Source organism: Purpureocillium takamizusanense, chromosome 5 (genome assembly GCF_022605165.1).
Source record: "Purpureocillium takamizusanense chromosome 5, complete sequence".
Taxonomy (NCBI): Eukaryota; Fungi; Ascomycota; class Sordariomycetes; order Hypocreales; family Ophiocordycipitaceae; genus Purpureocillium; species Purpureocillium takamizusanense.
In genome coordinates, this window is record NC_063072.1 from 2,713,375 (window position 1) to 2,729,777 (window position 16,403).

Below are 16,403 nucleotides of genomic sequence, written 5' to 3' on the forward strand. Positions count from 1 at the left end.
TCCGCGCAGCCTGCAACTAGCCTACGATCACGTGATAAACAGGCAAACGGTTGCGACCTAGAAAAAAAAACATCGCGACAACGGTTCGAATCGTCGCATCGAGGACGAGCCTCAATATCCACGAATAGTCGATGAAACAGCCGGGAACGACGTCCTGAGACTCAGAGGCACCGACCGAGGCCGCGTACACGCGTTTGGCGGATCCGGAATGACGTAGTCGATCGCGAGCGACCTGTCGAAGGGAAGCCTCGAAACGCAAGCGCGGCGACGACACCGACGCGGCGCGCGCGCGCTCACATCACCCGGCCTCCGCAATCAACGCTGGCGCCGATTCATCTCGCCGCGAAGCGCGAAGGTCCCCTCGGCCGCGGGCGAGGCGGGCCAGGGGGCATGAATAACCCGGCAGCCTACACGCCCCTCGAGTCGCTGTTCCTCTTCCAGGCGCTGCTGACGCAGGGCCTCGATGCGACGGCTTTCGTGCGCATCTCTGAGGGGCTCAGGGGCAACTCCCTTATTCGGGATGGTGCCACGTACGACCCGGCACGCCTGGCGCCCGAGGCGCTGCAGCAGCTCTTCCTGCTGCTGCTGCGCGACGAGGTGAGGAGCGAGGCTGACAGGGCGTCGGACGGAGCCCCCGATGCGTCAAGGTCGCCCAACTCGCGGAAGAGGAAGATTGGAAGTCCTCCGCTGCCATCGCTCCAGGACGCTTACAATCACCTCGAGAAGATCCCGACGCTGGTGGACCGACTGTACGCGCGGTATCGCGACGGTGTCGTCAAGGAGGTGCGCGAAGACGAGAGGCGGTTTGGTACCGTGCAGAAAGAGATCCAGCTTCTGGAAAAGGTCGAGAAGGAAAGGCTCGCCTCCAAGGCTGCCCAGGGAAGCTCACCAGCACCAGCCGCGCGCGACGTCAAGGTCGGCGCCGGCGCGCACGCAGCGAGCCCATCTCACGTCCCGATCGCACCAAACGCGACCCCGGGCGTCAAGCGCGGCCCGACACCAAATACACCAGTCTACCCGCCGAAGCCACCCACGGTGACCCCAGTACAGACACCAGTCGTGCCGCCGAGCCACCCACCGGTTGCAGCACCGTCCGCGCGGCCGGTGCCTTCGCCCAAGCCGTCCGCTGGACCTGGGTCCGTGTTACAGCCTCCGGCCGGCGTGCCGCACACCGGTCCTCGAGTTCCGCAATCCCCGGCGCAGCCTGGCAAGCAAGCTGTCCCTCCGCGTCCAGACGCGGCGAAGGTTGCCAAAGATGCCGCGCCAGGCACACCACAGCCGGTACCTTCACCTGCCAGCGGTCTGAAGTGGGAGAAGCCATATCAGCCACCACAAGCCGGACAGGCCACTCCAAGTGGGCAGCAGCAGCAGCAGCAGCAACCACAAATGGCAAACGTACCGCCGACTGCAACGAGTCAGCAGAAGCCCTTGCAGCCTCAACCGCCGCAGCCCATCCAGCCGGCGCAGCAACAGCAACCCCTGGTGGCTCAACAGCGACAGCAACAACAACAATACCCGGGCTATCCACCGGGCCACATCCCAGCGACTGCACAACAAGCACGTCCTGCTGGCAGGCCCGTTTTGGCGTCTCCGCAAGGGACAAGTCAGGTGCCAACGCCGTTACAACCCGCACCTCCTCGGCCAGCAGGAGTCGCTTCGCCGCAAGTTCGTCCTCCGTCGACGACACCCGTGCTGCCGCCCGGAAGACCCATCCAACCGCAGCAGCCTCAGCTGCAACAACACGTTCAGCAAGCTCACCCGCAGCCTCGACCTATTGCGGCTGCATCTCCCACGCCACCAAAAGGCGCTGCTGGCCCTCACGTTGCACCTCAGAGATGGCCTCAAGCCCAAACAACCCCTGCCCAGCAAGGACAGCGGCCTTCCCCTTCAGCGTCGCCCGCACCTCTGGCTTCCGCAAAAGAGAAACAGTACACGTCTCCCTATACCACGCAACCCCCCCGACCCGCCATCCCAGAGCACATCATCCGCCAAGCTGCTGGAACCCCGGCTGTCAGGCGGCTCAGCCCTGTGGCCGCGCCCACCACGCCGGGGGCGACAACACCTTCTTCTCTGACTCGCGGCTTCGGCACCAAATGGGCATCGCAGTCGACACCTTCGACGCCAGGTCCTGTTGTTGCCGAGCCAGAAAGCCCGGCCTACGAACCCGTCAGCCCTCCTCCGCGAGATGCATCCATCGTGTCCGATACGCCGAGGACCGGAATGAGGAAGGTGATGCCAAAGCCTACGCCGCAAAGCGAGGCGCCTACATCGCGACCCCGGGGTCGCCCGCCGCGCAATGCCCGGGCGAGCGCTACGCCTTCAGTTTCGAGGAGGAGTCAGTCGGTAGCGTCCCAGGCTGATGAGCTGGCGTTGGACCATCACTCTATGCTCTCTACGACCAAGATCAAGAAGGAGGCAATGACGCCGCGGGCGCACGACGATGCCGGCGACACCACAGCGGACGAGAGCGTGCACGGCCGGCCACACATGGCCACACCAGGCAGCGTTTCTTCTCGCCTCGCGAAAAGGAAGCGACAAGAATCACCACATGAGTCGACACCGCCACTGAGCCAGGTGCTTTGGACGCGAGGCTTTACGAAAGTTTCGTCGTCGGCCCTAGATCAGATCTCGAGCCATCGCGACGCCAACATGTTCGCAACGGGGGTTCGTGAGAAGGATGCGCCCAACTATCGCCAAATCGTACTACAACCCCAGGACATCACGTCTATACGGGCAGCGATCAAGCAGGGCAACAAGGCAGCGATCCAGGCGGCCTCCAGCCTCTCAGGAGGAGACCCTGGCACCGCGAGCGTATGGCTGCCTTTCTCCGAGGACCTCGTCCCGCCCAAGGGCATCGTCAACAGTGCACAGCTCGAGCGAGAGCTGGTGCACATGTTCTGCAACGCCATCATGTACAACCCGGACCCGGACCGCGGCCCCGGTGCGGCGTTTATGAAGCGCTCTCAGGACGAGGAGGAAGAGGTGGTTGGGTACCACGTTGACGAAAACGGGGTGGTCAAGAATACGCGCAGCATGTTCGTCGAGGTGGAGAAGCTGCTGGGCGACCTGCGCAGCGCCGAGAAGGAGCGCGGCGTGCCTCCGCCGCTGTCGGCCACGCGCCAGGCGAGCGTGGCGACCCCGGCCGACGACACGGCCGAGGACGAGGACGAACTGGCGGGAGACGGCGGCGCGGCAGCCAGCATCGGGAAGAGGCGACGGATAGGGACGAGGGGTTGACGGCTGGGGTCGTGAGGATGGTACATAGCCCAAGGCAGCGTCAACGCTCCGGTGAGAGCGCGCTCCTGAGCGACTGTCAATGTATCGATGTGTAGATAGCGTGCAATTTCTACGACCACCAACATCCTCTCAAACGCTGCGTCGGGTATATTAATGTTCTAAGGCTGTCTCTGCTCTGAGGTTGAGCGCTTGGAGCCAAGGCTTTCTCCCCTTGCCTCGGAGACCTGCATTATCATGCTCCTCCCGAGGCTATTATTACCAGCATACAAAGTCTTTCATTCAATCCGTAATTATTATCGTCAGGTCGCTGCTGGGGCTCGTTCAATCCAACTTGGCCGTCGCGCCGTGCGAGCCACTGGACCTGTTGCTCGCGGCGGCGGAGGCGGCGACACCGGCCTTCTTGCCGTTGCCACCGGGGTCGAGCGTCTTGCGCGGCCAGTCCGGGCATATGTCAATGTTCTCGCGGGGGAACCACCACTCGAGGAAGAGGAAGAAGAGGTAGTCGATGACGACGCAGAGGCAGAACAGCTTGCCGGCCCATATGCCGCAGCCGTAGTAGCGCTTGAGGCGGTCTATGAGGGCAAAGTCGCGGACGCGGCTGCCACTGTAGCCGCTCGTGTCGAAGCCGTAGAAGTCCTCCTCGGAGATGGCGCCCGAGATGCCGTCGTAGACGCGCTCCGTGCGCAGGGCGACGTTGGCCCACGAGTACATCTTGCGGACCTGGTCGTGGAACCTGTCGGTGCGGACCTTGCCGGCGCGGACGGCGGTGATGGCCTTGCCGGTGGCGAGGACGAGGTCGTCCTCCTCGGGCTTGGCGAAGGTGGTCATGTGGGAGGGCAGGACCTCGGGAATGCCGCCGACCTGGGTGCAGACGACGTACAGGCCGCAGCTGGCCGCCTCTACTATGACGGTGCCGAAGGCCTCGGTGAGGGAGGGGTGGAGGTAGATGTGGCCGCGGATCATGACGTCGCGCACGTCCTCGTGGCGGATGGGGCCGAGCATCTCGACGCGGTCCTGGAGGACGTTGGTCTCAATCATTTGCTCGAGGTCGATGGCCTTGGGGCCCGAGCCGGCGATGATGAAGCGCGTGTTGGGGTGGTCCTCGAGGATGCGGGGGATGGCAGCGGTGAGCAGGTCGGTGCCCTTGTTGTAGAAGAGTCGGGAGATGATGACGATGGTGATCATGTCGTTGGGGCCGAGGCGGTTGGGCGACGTCTCGGGGGCAAAGGTGACGGCGCCGGTGGTGCTGGACATGGGGGAGGGCGGATAGTCGCGCGGACGGAAGCTCTCCGCGACGATGGCATTGGGGATGACGGAGACCATAAGAGGGTCCAGCGAGGCGCGCAGGACGGTATTCTCTTTACTGCGAAGAGGTGTCAGTCGGATGAGAAGTCTCGCGCAGCGGGTCATGATGAGAGGGGGGGGGGCAAGGGATTAATTACCACGTGTGGCTCACGCATATGCTGTGGTCCACGTCGCTGAGCGTAAACTTGAGCAGCTTGTTGGTCAGAATGCTGGCAGCGTCGGCGAAGCCAAAGAGAGAGTGATCGGTGAAGACGGCGCGCAGGCCCATGGTGCGGGCGTGGAGGATGCCTTCGTGGCACAAGCTGCTGAGGCTGCCGTGGCCGTGGACGATCTCGATGCGCTCGCGGATGCAGATGTAGCGCAGCATGGGGAAGAAGGAGAAGACGGTGGGGAAGGTGGTGTGGCGGTAGATGACGAGGAAGGGCACGTGGTAGACCTTGACGCCGTTGGTGAGGTAGCGCACGCCCTTGCGGTCGTCGTAGGCGTGCGTGATGATGATGACCTTGTGCCCGCGGTCGATGAGCTTGCTCGAGAGCTGGTAGATGTGCGACTCGACGCCCCCGGGCTGCGGGAAGAAGAAGTCGCTGACCATGGCGATGTTGTACGTGCGGCGCGCCATGGTGAGCCGGGCGGGCGGGCGGGCGGGCAAGCGCGCCGCCGCCGGGGGAGTGAGGGTTGTGGTGATGTGATGACGATGGCGCGTGTTCAAGTTGGATGAGAGAGCTGGCGTCGTGTGGAGCGTCGTCGCCGACGAGGCCCGGTTGCTAATGGCCAGTCCTCTGGAGAGTTTTCCTTCAGCGGGGGCGGATGGCGAGGAACTCAGTTTATCGATGTCGCGTAGCGTGCCAAAGCGTGGACATGAAGGCCGGTCGAGAGTGCAAACGTGTGATGAGTGTCCGGAATCTGGACGGACGGTGGTTTAGTTACTTCGTAGTGGCTGCAGGTCACTCCGCTCGCGATCTAGGTACCAGAACTCGGTGCCGCCTGGGCGAGACAGGGGGTGCGGTAGCACGCACGCAAGGCATGTTACTTATACTGGGGCTAGTCGCCGCGATACGACCGGCGGTGGGGTCTGGCAGAACCGCGATAAGGCCCGCCACCGCCTAAATTTTTGGATGAGCTTCCATCATTGCTCACCTCGCGCAACCTCCAACTTTGCACGCTTCCGCCTCAGCCACGCCTCCGTCACTCGCAAGGGGCCAATCGGTCTCGCAGCCATGTATGCGAGATACATACCTCCGGCAAAGGGCGCGAAGCCCTCCTCGGCCCCCACATCCTCACCCGTGCAGACTCGACCAGCGGCTGTGCAGGCTTCCCCTGCTGCGGAGCCCCGCGATGTCACGAGTTACGCCCGCTACGTGCCCCCGGCCAAGTCTGCACCAAAAGAGCCGGAGCCGACTCCGACAGTGCAGTACTTTGACGATGAACCCAGCCCGCCGAAGCCCAAGCGCAAGCGGGACGCAGAGGAACCGACGGGCCCGCAAGGAACCAAAAAGACAAAGACGGTGGGGGATGCGCCGGCCGCAGTAAAGGCGACCACCAGCCCGACAGAGCCGAGTGGCGATGCCGCGCCCAAGAAGAAGAAGAATAGGCGGAAGCGCAAGCAACGGACGAAAGCAGCCGAGAGCGACTCGGACGACTCTGATGCTGAGGCACCCCGTCCCGACACCGTGTCCGCCAAGACACCCGATGACGGGGACATACAGGTGGACGTTCCCGCAGCCACAAACAAGGAGCTGAAAAGGGACAAACAGAAAAAGAAGAAGGAGAAGAAGGCAAAACATCAAGAACCGGAGCCTATACTTGAAGCCGAAGTCAGTCCGGAGCCGCAGCAGAAGCCCGATGATGCAGCCGCACCGGAGGGAGAAGACGATGTCATAATGGCGGACGCGGATAACGTTGCCCAAGACACAGAGATGGCTGCACCGGAAGAGCCGGCGCCTTCACAAGAAAAGAAAAGAAGGAAGGAAAAGAAGAAAAAAGCCGTCGAGATTGATCCCGCCGAGGAACAGCTCCAGCGGGAGCAGGAAGATGCCCGTCACAAGGCCGTCCTCGAGCGCAAGGCCAAGTCCTTGAAGCTGGCACAAGAAGTTCGCAGAGAAACAGATGACTCCGACCAGGAGCCCGAGGAACTCCACGGCCTGGAACCCTTGCCGCAGCCCAAGGTTGTCGAGGATGAAGAAGTCAAGCCTACCTACGACACTCTCCCTGCATGGCTGGCGAACCCTACCCGCGTCTCTCAAGATATGCGCGCTTCCTTCAAGGACCTCGGAATACCCCCCAAAGCCGTACGTGTTCTAGAGCAAAAGGGGTTCCCTGAAGCATTCGCCGTTCAGACAGCTGCGATTCCCCTTTTGCTACCTACGAGCAAACACCGCCCTGGGGATGTCTTAGTCTCTGCCGCGACCGGTTCCGGTAAAACGCTCGCATATGCCCTGCCCATTGTGCGAGATATTAGTCAAGGCGTTGTCACGAGGCTGAGAGCTCTTGTCGTGCTGCCCACGCGAGAGCTCGTCAAGCAAGCACAAGACGTCTTTGAAGTTTGTGCGAAGGCTTTCGACGGCGACGAACGCAAGAGGGTCCGAATCGGTGTGGCTGTGGGTAGTCAGTCGATCAAAAGCGAGCAAGAGGCGCTTATGAGCAGCGAGTCCCGTTACGATCCAGAGGTCTACCAGGAAATTCTCAAGCAGTCACAGGAGCAGCGACGTCGGAACGCCACTATCGCCGACATTGACGAGTTTCTTGACCAGGGAACGGAGGAGCGGGATCCTCGGCTTGGCCTCTGGGACGGTCAAGTCATTGATCATTCGTCCAGCGTGGACGTCTTGATCTGTACCCCGGGTCGCCTCGTGGAGCACATCGAACAGACACCGGGCTTAAGCCTGGACTATGTACGGTGGCTCGTGGTCGACGAGGCCGATAAGCTCCTGGCACAGAGCTTCCAGGGCTGGCTCGACCTGGTGATGGAGAAGTTCCAGGTCGACCGGTTCAGCGCGAGGGACTTTCCGGACATGGCCTACTCGGGCGTGCGCAAAGTGGTACTTAGCGCGACGCTGACGCGCGACCTGAGTCTGCTCAACCAGCTCGCCCTGCGGCGGCCGCAGCTTATTGTGCTAGAGAGCGACGGCAGCGTTCCAATCGCAGAACACACCTTGCCGGCGCTTCTCCAAGAGTTTGCAATCCGCGTTCATGAGACGAATCTCAAGCCGCTGTATCTTCTGGACCTTCTGCTTGGCCCGTACATGAAGGCGGGACTTGCCGATACTGAGGTGAAGGACGTTGCAAATACAAAGGATGTCGCCGAATCAGAGTCGTCGTCAGATTCGAGCTCCGACTCGGACAGTAGCTCAGAGTCGTCAAGCTCCGACTCGGACAGCACTTCCGACTCTGACTCGAGCGCCGACGAGCCGGCCAAGCCGCCGGCGAAGTCGCAGCTCCCGCACTGCCTCATCTTCACCAAGTCCAACGAGTCGGCTCTCCGTCTATCGCGACTGCTCGCCATCCTAGACGACACGCTATCGGCGCACATCAGCACCCTCACGTCGACGACGCCTACGCACATTCGGCGCAAGACGCTGCGGGCTTTCTTGACCCCTTCGTCCCCCATCCGCCTCATCGTAGCGTCCGACCTGGTGGCGCGTGGCATCGACATACCCAAGCTAGGACACGTCATCAACTACGACCTGCCCGCCAGCGCGGCCGGCTACGTCCACCGCGTGGGCCGAACCGCGCGCGCTGGCCGGTCCGGTTGCGCGTGGACGCTGGTCGGCGACGAGGAGAGCGGCTGGTTCTGGGGCAAGATTGCCAAGGGACAGGGCGTGAGACGGGCGCAAAAGGTCGAGCGGACCAAGATCGATGAGATGAGCGAGGAGCGTGTCCAAGACTACGAGAAGGCACTGGCTAAGCTCGGAAAGGAGGCATTGGAGGTCCGAAGAAGATGATAAAACAAGTACCACGAAATAAATAACAGAAACTCCAAACGCATCGCTACCGTATATCATGCGGCTCATAGTTCCGATACGTGCCCGTGTCCGTGCAAGTCGATGACCCAACCACTGCCTAGCGACTTCTGGGCGGATTCCCTTCCTCGACGGGTCTGACCGTGGGCGTCGGCTGCCTCTCCTGGAGCGCGCCGTAGCCCTGTGCCTGCGGTGGTGGATCGGGGTTTCCATCTGCCTCGTGTTCCTCGTCGGGAATGAGAAGGGACTGGCTGGCAGTGTCGTCGCAGTACGGCTGCTTCCAATCTTGGGTGCGCAGCGCCGTCCACCACTTAGTGCGCTCGCGCATCAGGAGGAGGCCGATGATCTGCGCGTGGCGTCAGAGGTCAGTCAGTAGGTGTGTCACTACGAACCAGGAACAGTTTGCGCTCTGAGTGTACGAAGCTCGTCAATGGAAAAAAACGCTCCGTCTTACCTGCATCAGACCGACGACGAGGACAACGCCAAAGTCGACAGCCGAGGTGATCTGCATGGCGCTCTTCCAGGGCGCCTCGCACGAGGCGACGCGGCCATAGACGTCTGCGCAGGCGCGCGGGCCGTCGTCAAAGGGATAAGCGCGGTCGTCGACGGCGCGGAGGCCGCAGCAGCGGTACGTGTCCTGGATGAGGCGGATGCTCTGGGCATCGCGGGCGTCGTAGAGGCGGCCCCACTCGTAGTCGACGAGGTAGTCGAGGGCGGGGGAGGGGACGAGGCCCTCGAAGAGGAGGGTGGCGAGGACGCTGGTGACGACGGCCTGGAGGCCCTGGAGGAGGACGGGAGCGAGGCGCTCGAGGGCCGAGTGGTCGCGGGGGGCGAGGGCGCAGGCGTGCGAGTTGCGCAGCAGGTTGGGGTAGATGTAGGCGTTGAGGAAGGCGGCGATGGGGAGGACGACGGCGAGGACGGTGATGGAGGACGAGAGGGGGAGTGAGAGGTGCGCCGTGTGGAAGTGGACGACGCTGTTGTCCCTTGTGGTGTCAGCAGCTGGTCCGCGATGCTAGTGGTGATGGTGAAGCTGGGGTGGGATTGGGATTGGGGCGGAGGAGGGTGAAGAGGAGGAGCCGGAGGGCAACGTACACGGCGACGGCAAAGAGCACGACGCTGGCCTGTGTGGTGTTTGCGGTTGTTGCGGTTAGCATCGTCGTGATGAGCTTTCTGGGGCCGCCGCAGATGAGGGACGAGGGTCGTCCGTCAGGCGGCGGGCGACTTACAAGCATGTAAAAAACGCCCGGGTTGAACATGATGATGGCTTTGCGGCGGCGAGGTTGACGACGACGATGACGACGTCGACGACGGCGGGCAATCAATATCGTACCCCCGCAACTGTGACAAAACAAGACCTCGTCAGGTGTGTCTCTGTCTGACACCGACGAGGGCAACGAAAACAGGCCACGGCGGAGGGGGGAGAGGCGGTGTCGAGGGGGCAGAAAAGGGAGTTTGGCGGGTGTATGTATGTACAAAGTACAAAGTGTCTTGTCTCAGCGATCAGCCCATTGGCCCGCAGGGGGGGAAGAGTCCCATGGCAGGCCGAATTAAAATTGATGAATTCGATAAATTAATACACATGCGCAGCAAGTAGGTACTGACTGTACTGTGCCTACCTAAGTTACCTTATAGAAGGTGACGAGCGAGCCGTTGGCCGCCGTGTGACCAGCTTGTCTTGGACGAGCCCCGCGCGCGCTCTGTCCCTTTACTTTGTTGTTTGGCTGGCTTGCCCGGGAGGATCATCCGGGTGGCATGGTGGGTGCATGAGTGTATTGTCAGTTGTCGGTTGTCGGGCGTATATATATGTAGGTGGGGGAGTAAATGGCTGGCGGCGTCGCATCCCGACGTCATATTTGTGTAGTGAGTGGTGCGTGAGGCGCCAACGGCGGCGGCTGCCGCTGCCGCTGCTATGGCGGGGGGGGGGGGGGGAACACGGGACGTCCAATACGGCCCGCGCACTGTGACCCTATGAGCTGGCTGTGCGGCTGGAGGGACATGCTGGACAAGGTGCGCCTTGTCCAGCGTTCTCACCTCATGAACCAACAAGGCCAAGAAGAACCAAGGCATTCATACTTTGTATGCACTGTATTTCCAAGTGCTACCATTCTGCTGAAGCGGGCATCCAGGATTCGATCCAAGTCTTGATGCCGGCACTCGTGACCGTATAGTTCGTACTACATGGGCCGGCATTCTGCCTGCCCGGTTCGGACGAGATTGGTGATAAGTGATTGATTGCCTTTCGGGGCGCTGGCCCGCAGGTCATCGAGAGCCGAAGCACGCTGGGTTAGATGGGTGGGTGGTAACTAGTTACGCAGCTGTCGTCTCTGCATCCGATTAGGTAGGTAACCGATGCCATGCGCGGCGCGGCCCATGACGTGTCCAAGTCGGGAGCTGCAAAATGCGTCCCTGCTGCATGTCAACCCTCTTCCGTCTGCTAGTCGTCGTGAATCGTGATGCATCATCATCCATGGCGGCACTGGTTTCGATCAAGGACCGGACAACACAAGGGCGGAAAACAAACCACCACTACGAGCTACTTGTCCACGAGAGCATCACGTGTGAAGCGGCATACACGTAACTTGGCAGGCACGAACAAGGTACTTACCCCAGCCAGAATTTCATGCATGTACAGTATATGCATCATCCCCTCTCCTACTTTGACACGACAACCACTTTGACCTTGCCTTCCAGATACCACCATCGAAACCATCAACAGTGCAATGGGCCCGACAGTCGGCATCCTCGCCTCGCCCCTCCCCGTGCCCATACGCGTGCTCTACGCAGCATTGTTGAAGAGAAGGAGATTCTTCGTGCCCCTGGGAACACCCTTGATCGCGTTTCGGTGTGCCATCTCGCGCATGAGGCTGCACAGCGGTGCGCTGCCATTGATGCCGTTGAGCGCCCCGAGATACGCCGCCACGCCGACAACGTGAGGCGCCGCCATGGACGTGCCGTCCGCTATGCCCTGCCCATGTGTTGATCTTGCTGTCAGCAGCTCGCTCCCCCCCCCCCTGCCGAAGTCGAGGACAAGAGGAAACTTACAATGGCTCCTCCCGGTAACGTCGACCGAATCCCCGCTGCCGGGGCCAGGATGTCGATGCGCGCGCCATAGTTGGACTCCTTGAACCAGGAATCGTCCTCGGTGCTGCCCCCTACCACACACACCGACTCTGCCGACGCCGGTGATCGCAACATCGCCTCCCCTCCTTGGTTGCCGGCTGCGACCCCGACGAATATGCCGGCCTTGACCAGTTTCGAAGCCGCCTCGTTGGCTGCCACCGATGGCGGACCGCTCAGGCTGAGGTTGACGAAGACGCCTTTGGGGCAACTGCGCTTCTTCATGTCCCTGAGCACCAGGTCGGCCCCCGCGATGAAGATCGACCCTGGGCTCGAGCCCGAGTCCCCCAGGATCTTGACTCCGTACAAGCGCGTCTTCTTCGCCACGCCATACGTCTTGCTGCCGATGATGCCCGCGACATGCGTACCGTGGCCCTCGCCGTCGGTTGGCTCATCTTCAAAGTATGAGTGTATCTGCTCGGCCCTGCCCTCGAATTCCTGCTCGAAGGTAAGCCGCTTGCCGTTCCCCTGGGCAAACGCCCCGCTGCGATAGCATGCTTATGACCTACAGGATGAGTGAAGTCGATGCCGGTATCGAGAACGTAGGTGCAAGTGCCTTCTCCGGCGCTTTCGTCGAATATGTACTTGGACGCCCCCATCTTGTGGGCCGAGATGCGGCTCAGGCCCCAAGGTGCGTCTTTTTGCAGTCTGAAGCGGCTCGGCGTGTACTTTGAATCGTGCTCGATGTATTCGACCTATGTGCGTGTGTGCTATCAGCAAGAGACAGGCTAACATCAGTCGACTAATGACGTTGATCTCTGCCAAAGACCTACGTCTGGATGATTCCGCCAGCGTTCCAGTCCAGCCGTGTCGAGAGTCGCACTGAAACCAGGGAACACGGTTTTGTAAACCTCATGTGCCTCTTCTTTGATGCTGTCCATGAGGGTCTCGACCTGGGCAGCCGGGATGTCGTCTCGGAGCCTGACGATGTATTTGTCGGCAAGGATTGCGGCCGCGTCCCGCGGTCTTAAGATGGGCGCTGGTTCAGCTCTCTTCGTGAGAGAATGAACGGTTGCCGCATCTACCAGAGGCAGCATCCAGAGAAGAGTGTGCAAGTGCATTTCGCGGGTAGTAGGTGACCTAGTCGACTCACACCGCTATCTATCAGGAAGCTCAGGCTTGGTTTCGAGACACCAGGAGTAAATGTGAGTCGTGAAGCTGATGGGCAGAAAGGCTCGGCCTCCTGGCGGCCATGGCCATCTATTTAACCTCGTCGCCAACGGAATAGGTACTGCGGCATTGTAATAGGCAGTCATGGAGTCGAACAACCTACCCCAGCGGCGGCATCATCGACACGCCGGGTTGTTGCTAGTGCGACGCCTCCTTTACGGTTTGGGGAACCTCGACGCGTTTGCAACACCCATTACCAGAAGCAAGCTCCTTTAGGAACCGAAAGCTCAGGTATCAGGCGACTGGCGTGGTAAGAAGCGAGGCGTTGCCCGCCCTCTCGGCAGTCCTGAGGCACGATACAACCGCAGTGATGGTCATGCCACTTGCATTCCGCGTGGTTGGCAGGAGCATCTACCAGTCTATACACGTGCCTTCAGTCTTGCACGCCTTGTGCCTGCATACTGCTGGCCGCCACGGACTACCTATGCACGGCTCATTTCGTCTCAAGCCCTGCAGCCCGAAACTCAAACACGCGATCCCGACGCGGACGCCACTTTTGATACGCGCAGTATTTCCTGCACATGCATGACTGGAAGGAAGGCGCTGGCGAGAATGATACCTGGACCCGCCGGCTAGCGAAGTCCGGTCAGTCGCTTGTCCGGGCTTACAGAACGACACCAGAGATCAGGTTATCGATGGCATGGATGCCAGAGATCAGGTTATTGATGACATGGATAAGACGTGATCGCTTATGAATGTTAGATATACGCGAGTGTCTCAAGTTCACGCGCCAGTCATAATAACTCAAAAGCCACTGACAGTTGATGGCGTTGCAGTGGTACTGGGGTAGCGTGGGCTCTAACCGTCCCTGACGGAGAGCGGAGCTCGCCGGCAACGACACGGTCATTAACCGGTATGCTCACGACGGAACTTGTTTCCGTGGACACTTTTCGAGTCGTCAACCAAACCTCTTACGATCTCGGGAGACGCGTGGGCCTTGACGAAGCGAATGCCTCGGGATGGTGGAATGAGTTGCCTTGTCGCAAAACCTGGCGACGTGCAGATCACCTTGGGCTCATGATTACGAGATGCATTCGTGGACATGTGAGTAGCTTCTTCGCGCGACTGTATCGAAACGCGTGCGGAGCTTGGGGCGCGGTGATACGGATCAACGGTCAGGCCGGCATTTGCCTCGGATTCTGCACAGGGACAACCCATTCACGCCATGGCCTCTTTGGCTAACGCCTAGTAGGCGACATGCCTAGAAGTCTCGTTGGTCCCTGCTGGGGGTCTGTCATTTCTTGGTACGCGTTGTGGCGTCACCGTTCGATAAAGTCTTGCGATTAGGGGAGATGCTTTGACTGTCTACCACCTCGCGAAAACCGCCACCCAAGTATGTTTGTTTGCTGATGTGTGGTGAAAACCAAAACTCAAGCAGCATGTTTTGCAGCCTATACTACCCTTGATACTATTTCGTCCCGATGCACCACGGCAAAAGAAGGTGCAGTCTGCATTGGACTTCCACCACAGCCAATATTGTGGCAACCATGTTGACAATTTCCTTACCTCTGGGATAAGCACAAAACAGAAGCCCAGATCATGTTCACTCGCTAGCAAGCCAGCTTTGACCAACAACATCTGCATGTTAGCACGAGGCTTGCTAAAGTGACAGAAACAGCAACGGCAGAGAGCAAGAAAACACGGAAGAGGCACTTGGGGACGCACCATAAACACTCACGCAAGGCCTCCAGAACCGCGAAAGGGCGCGCCGAGGAACCGATGGCGCACGCACAGGGCGTCTATGCCGCGGCCGTCGACGTCCCTGCCACAGCCGTCGACAACGCAGCGCCGGTGTCGGGCGCACACGGAAACGGAGCCGCATGCCGCTGCGCCGCGGCCGCGGTGCACCCTGCGCTGGCACCCGTCGCGCTCACACTCATGCCCGCGGCAGTACAGCGACGTCTCGCCGCGCACGGGCCCGTCGCAATTGCGGTCCCGGCACCGGTGCTGCGTGCAGTAGTCGCAGTCACGCTCGGCACGCCGGCTGCAAATGCGGTCCGGTATGGGCCCGCTTCCGGTCCGGAAATGGCAGGCCCGGGCCGGGGACCCGCTCCGCTCCGCCGCCCCTGTGTGGGTCCCCGGAGATCGGAGATCAGTCAGCTGGAGTCCTGCTTCATTCACCGCACCGCCGCTGCACGGAGTTTCCCGCAGCAGTTGTTGCAACTCTGCAGAGTAGCTCACCTCGCACACGGGATCTTGGCCGCCATCTACCATGGCCATCTTCGTCGTCATCGTCGTCGTCCAAGTCGTACTCATCGTCATCGTAGTCTAGGTCATCAAGCTCCTCGTCGTCGTCGTGGTCGTCGATGGTGTCTTCGAACCGAACGCCGGGTGATCGTGACCACGATGAGCGCCGCCGCCGCCGCCGCCGCCGCCTGTTCCAATGCGCGTCACACCAGCCGCTGTTGACGGCGCGCTCTCCGCAGTCCATGTGTGCGCAACCATGCTCGAGGCAAAAGCGCCCGCTGGCGAGCTTCCTGTGCGAGCAGACGCGGCACTTGTGCTCGAAGCAAAAGTTGGCCACTCCTGCAACTATTGGTCCCAGGCACTCACGTACCTCGCACTCGTGGATATTGCAGTACTGATGCCCCGACAGCGCGCGGTGCTCGCACGCGTCGAAGTCACATGCCCAGCCGCTGCCGACGCCGCCGCCGACACCGTTGCCGCTGAACAGGCCTTCGTGACGCACGCAGTAGAGGCTCGCGCCGCTAATGACGCCCTCGCGGCAGCCCTCGGATCGGCATGTGTGGTTTCGGCAGTAGTCGCTCCGTCCGCGCGCCTCGGTGCAGTTGTGCAAGTGGCACCGGTGCTCGTCGCAGCGCCTCATGTCTCGGCCGCCGAACCATCGGCGCTGGCTGCGGCACCCGTCCTCGACACAGTTGTCTGTCATACGCCACCTTGGGTCAGACAACATGTATACTGAATGAGCATGGTAGAGGAGGAAGAGACCACCGACGATATGGCCAGCAGAAACGATAGTCGCCGACCCGGCCCTCCCTCACTTCTTGCATGCACCTGGCCCCTTCGGCTGACCCCTGACATCTGATGTCTGTAGTCCCCTCTCGCCAACCCCCGCGCCTCGCCGTCAGCCCCTTCTTCTTTTCATCTTTCTCTCTGTCTTCTCTCTTTACCGTCCCCCGGTACTGTTTGCCTGACTGCCCATGCCGCATGCTCGCATGCGGAACAGACAAGCCCATGGGCAGGGACAGGCAGCAGGACAGGGAGCCGGAAAAACAAGCGGACAGGGGGGGGGCGTTCGCCGCGGCGGCGGCGGCGGCGACGGCAAGGCAACAAAAACTCACGCTCTTCACAGTAACTCGGGTGGTTGACACGAGGCAGGTCACACACCCTCCCCGTCTCGTCAAAGTACAGGCACGTGTGCGGCCCGCAGTACAGGGACAGCTGGTACTTACCCGAGCCGTGGGGCCCCCTGACGGCGCAGTTGCCGTGCGGGCAGCGGTCGCTGGGATGACTGCAGCGCGCGCGGTTCCGCTTGAGACTCGTCAGGTGAATCATTCCTAGGATGGAAAAAAGGATCGACTTTGCCGTCCGGTGGAGTGCTTGACTTGATAGCCGAGGTGTACGTCGGTGGGGAAGAGAGAGGTGCCTCTGGAG

General features: G+C 61.0%; 7 protein-coding genes across 7 annotated transcripts; 2 read left to right on the plus strand and 5 right to left on the minus strand.

Moving 5' to 3' along the window:
• Positions 1 to 390: 390 nt before the first annotated feature.
• Positions 391 to 3,237, plus strand: JDV02_006391 (uncharacterized protein; the record flags this gene model as incomplete). The annotated part of the gene is made up of 1 exon (XM_047987783.1): positions 391 to 3,237. One exon carries the CDS (start codon positions 391 to 393, stop codon positions 3,235 to 3,237), a length of 2,847 nt encoding a protein of 948 aa, XP_047843772.1.
• On the minus strand, positions 2,982 to 5,498 carry SPT14 (Phosphatidylinositol N-acetylglucosaminyltransferase). Its single transcript, XM_047987784.1, has 2 exons — positions 4,680 to 5,498; positions 2,982 to 4,600 (listed from the first exon to the last, which is right to left on the minus strand). The coding sequence occupies exons 1-2, from the start codon at positions 5,159 to 5,161 to the stop codon at positions 3,559 to 3,561; spliced, it is 1,524 nt and encodes a 507-aa protein (XP_047843773.1). The 5' UTR covers positions 5,162 to 5,498; the 3' UTR covers positions 2,982 to 3,558.
• A 187-nt stretch (positions 5,499 to 5,685) lies between these two features.
• Positions 5,686 to 8,510, plus strand: DBP6 (RNA helicase). The gene has a single exon (XM_047987785.1). It carries the CDS (start codon positions 5,760 to 5,762, stop codon positions 8,481 to 8,483), a length of 2,724 nt encoding a protein of 907 aa, XP_047843774.1. The 5' UTR covers positions 5,686 to 5,759; the 3' UTR covers positions 8,484 to 8,510.
• Positions 8,290 to 10,348, minus strand: JDV02_006394 (uncharacterized protein). Its single transcript, XM_047987786.1, has 5 exons — positions 10,118 to 10,348; positions 9,728 to 9,988; positions 9,594 to 9,622; positions 8,956 to 9,475; positions 8,290 to 8,847 (listed from the first exon to the last, which is right to left on the minus strand). The coding sequence occupies exons 2-5, from the start codon at positions 9,755 to 9,757 to the stop codon at positions 8,602 to 8,604; spliced, it is 825 nt and encodes a 274-aa protein (XP_047843775.1). The 5' UTR covers positions 9,758 to 9,988; positions 10,118 to 10,348; the 3' UTR covers positions 8,290 to 8,601.
• A 558-nt stretch (positions 10,349 to 10,906) lies between these two features.
• JDV02_006395 (uncharacterized protein) lies at positions 10,907 to 13,084 on the minus strand. Its single transcript, XM_047987787.1, has 4 exons — positions 12,392 to 13,084; positions 12,128 to 12,313; positions 11,544 to 12,056; positions 10,907 to 11,466 (listed from the first exon to the last, which is right to left on the minus strand). Exons 1-4 carry the CDS (start codon positions 12,677 to 12,679, stop codon positions 11,278 to 11,280), a joined length of 1,176 nt encoding a protein of 391 aa, XP_047843776.1. The 5' UTR covers positions 12,680 to 13,084; the 3' UTR covers positions 10,907 to 11,277.
• Positions 13,085 to 13,634: 550 nt separating this feature from the next.
• Positions 13,635 to 13,946, minus strand: JDV02_006396 (uncharacterized protein; the record flags this gene model as incomplete). Its single annotated transcript, XM_047987788.1, has 1 exon — positions 13,635 to 13,946. The coding sequence occupies one exon, from the start codon at positions 13,944 to 13,946 to the stop codon at positions 13,635 to 13,637; it is 312 nt and encodes a 103-aa protein (XP_047843777.1).
• A 516-nt stretch (positions 13,947 to 14,462) lies between these two features.
• On the minus strand, positions 14,463 to 16,304 carry JDV02_006397 (uncharacterized protein; the record flags this gene model as incomplete). The annotated part of the gene is made up of 3 exons (XM_047987789.1): positions 14,463 to 14,854; positions 14,970 to 15,671; positions 16,202 to 16,304. The coding sequence occupies 3 exons, from the start codon at positions 16,302 to 16,304 to the stop codon at positions 14,463 to 14,465; spliced, it is 1,197 nt and encodes a 398-aa protein (XP_047843778.1).
• Positions 16,305 to 16,403: the final 99 nt, after the last annotated feature.

What these genes read in the sequence shown, in the direction of transcription:
- SPT14 (XM_047987784.1), bottom strand. Translation starts at nt 5,161, where the DNA reads ATGGCGCGCCGCACGTACAACATCGCCATGGTCAGCGACTTCTTCTTC. An exon ending in ATATGCGTGAGCCACACGTG is followed by an intron (nt 4,601 to 4,679) that starts GTAATTAATCCC and finishes ACCTCTTCGCAG; the next exon opens with TAAAGAGAATACCGTCCTGC.
- DBP6 (XM_047987785.1), top strand. Translation starts at nt 5,760, where the DNA reads ATGTATGCGAGATACATACCTCCGGCAAAGGGCGCGAAGCCCTCCTCG.
- JDV02_006394 (XM_047987786.1), bottom strand. Translation starts at nt 9,757, where the DNA reads ATGTTCAACCCGGGCGTTTTTTACATGCTT. An exon ending in CGGGCGTTTTTTACATGCTT is followed by an intron (nt 9,623 to 9,727) that starts GTAAGTCGCCCG and finishes AACACCACACAG; the next exon opens with GCCAGCGTCGTGCTCTTTGC. An exon ending in GTGCTCTTTGCCGTCGCCGT is followed by an intron (nt 9,476 to 9,593) that starts GTACGTTGCCCT and finishes AAGGGACAACAG; the next exon opens with CGTCGTCCACTTCCACACGG.
- JDV02_006395 (XM_047987787.1), bottom strand. Translation starts at nt 12,679, where the DNA reads ATGCACTTGCACACTCTTCTCTGGATGCTGCCTCTGGTAGATGCGGCA. An exon ending in GCTGGCGGAATCATCCAGAC is followed by an intron (nt 12,314 to 12,391) that starts GTAGGTCTTTGG and finishes ACACGCACATAG; the next exon opens with GTCGAATACATCGAGCACGA. An exon ending in GCATCGACTTCACTCATCCT is followed by an intron (nt 12,057 to 12,127) that starts GTAGGTCATAAG and finishes ACCTTCGAGCAG; the next exon opens with GAATTCGAGGGCAGGGCCGA.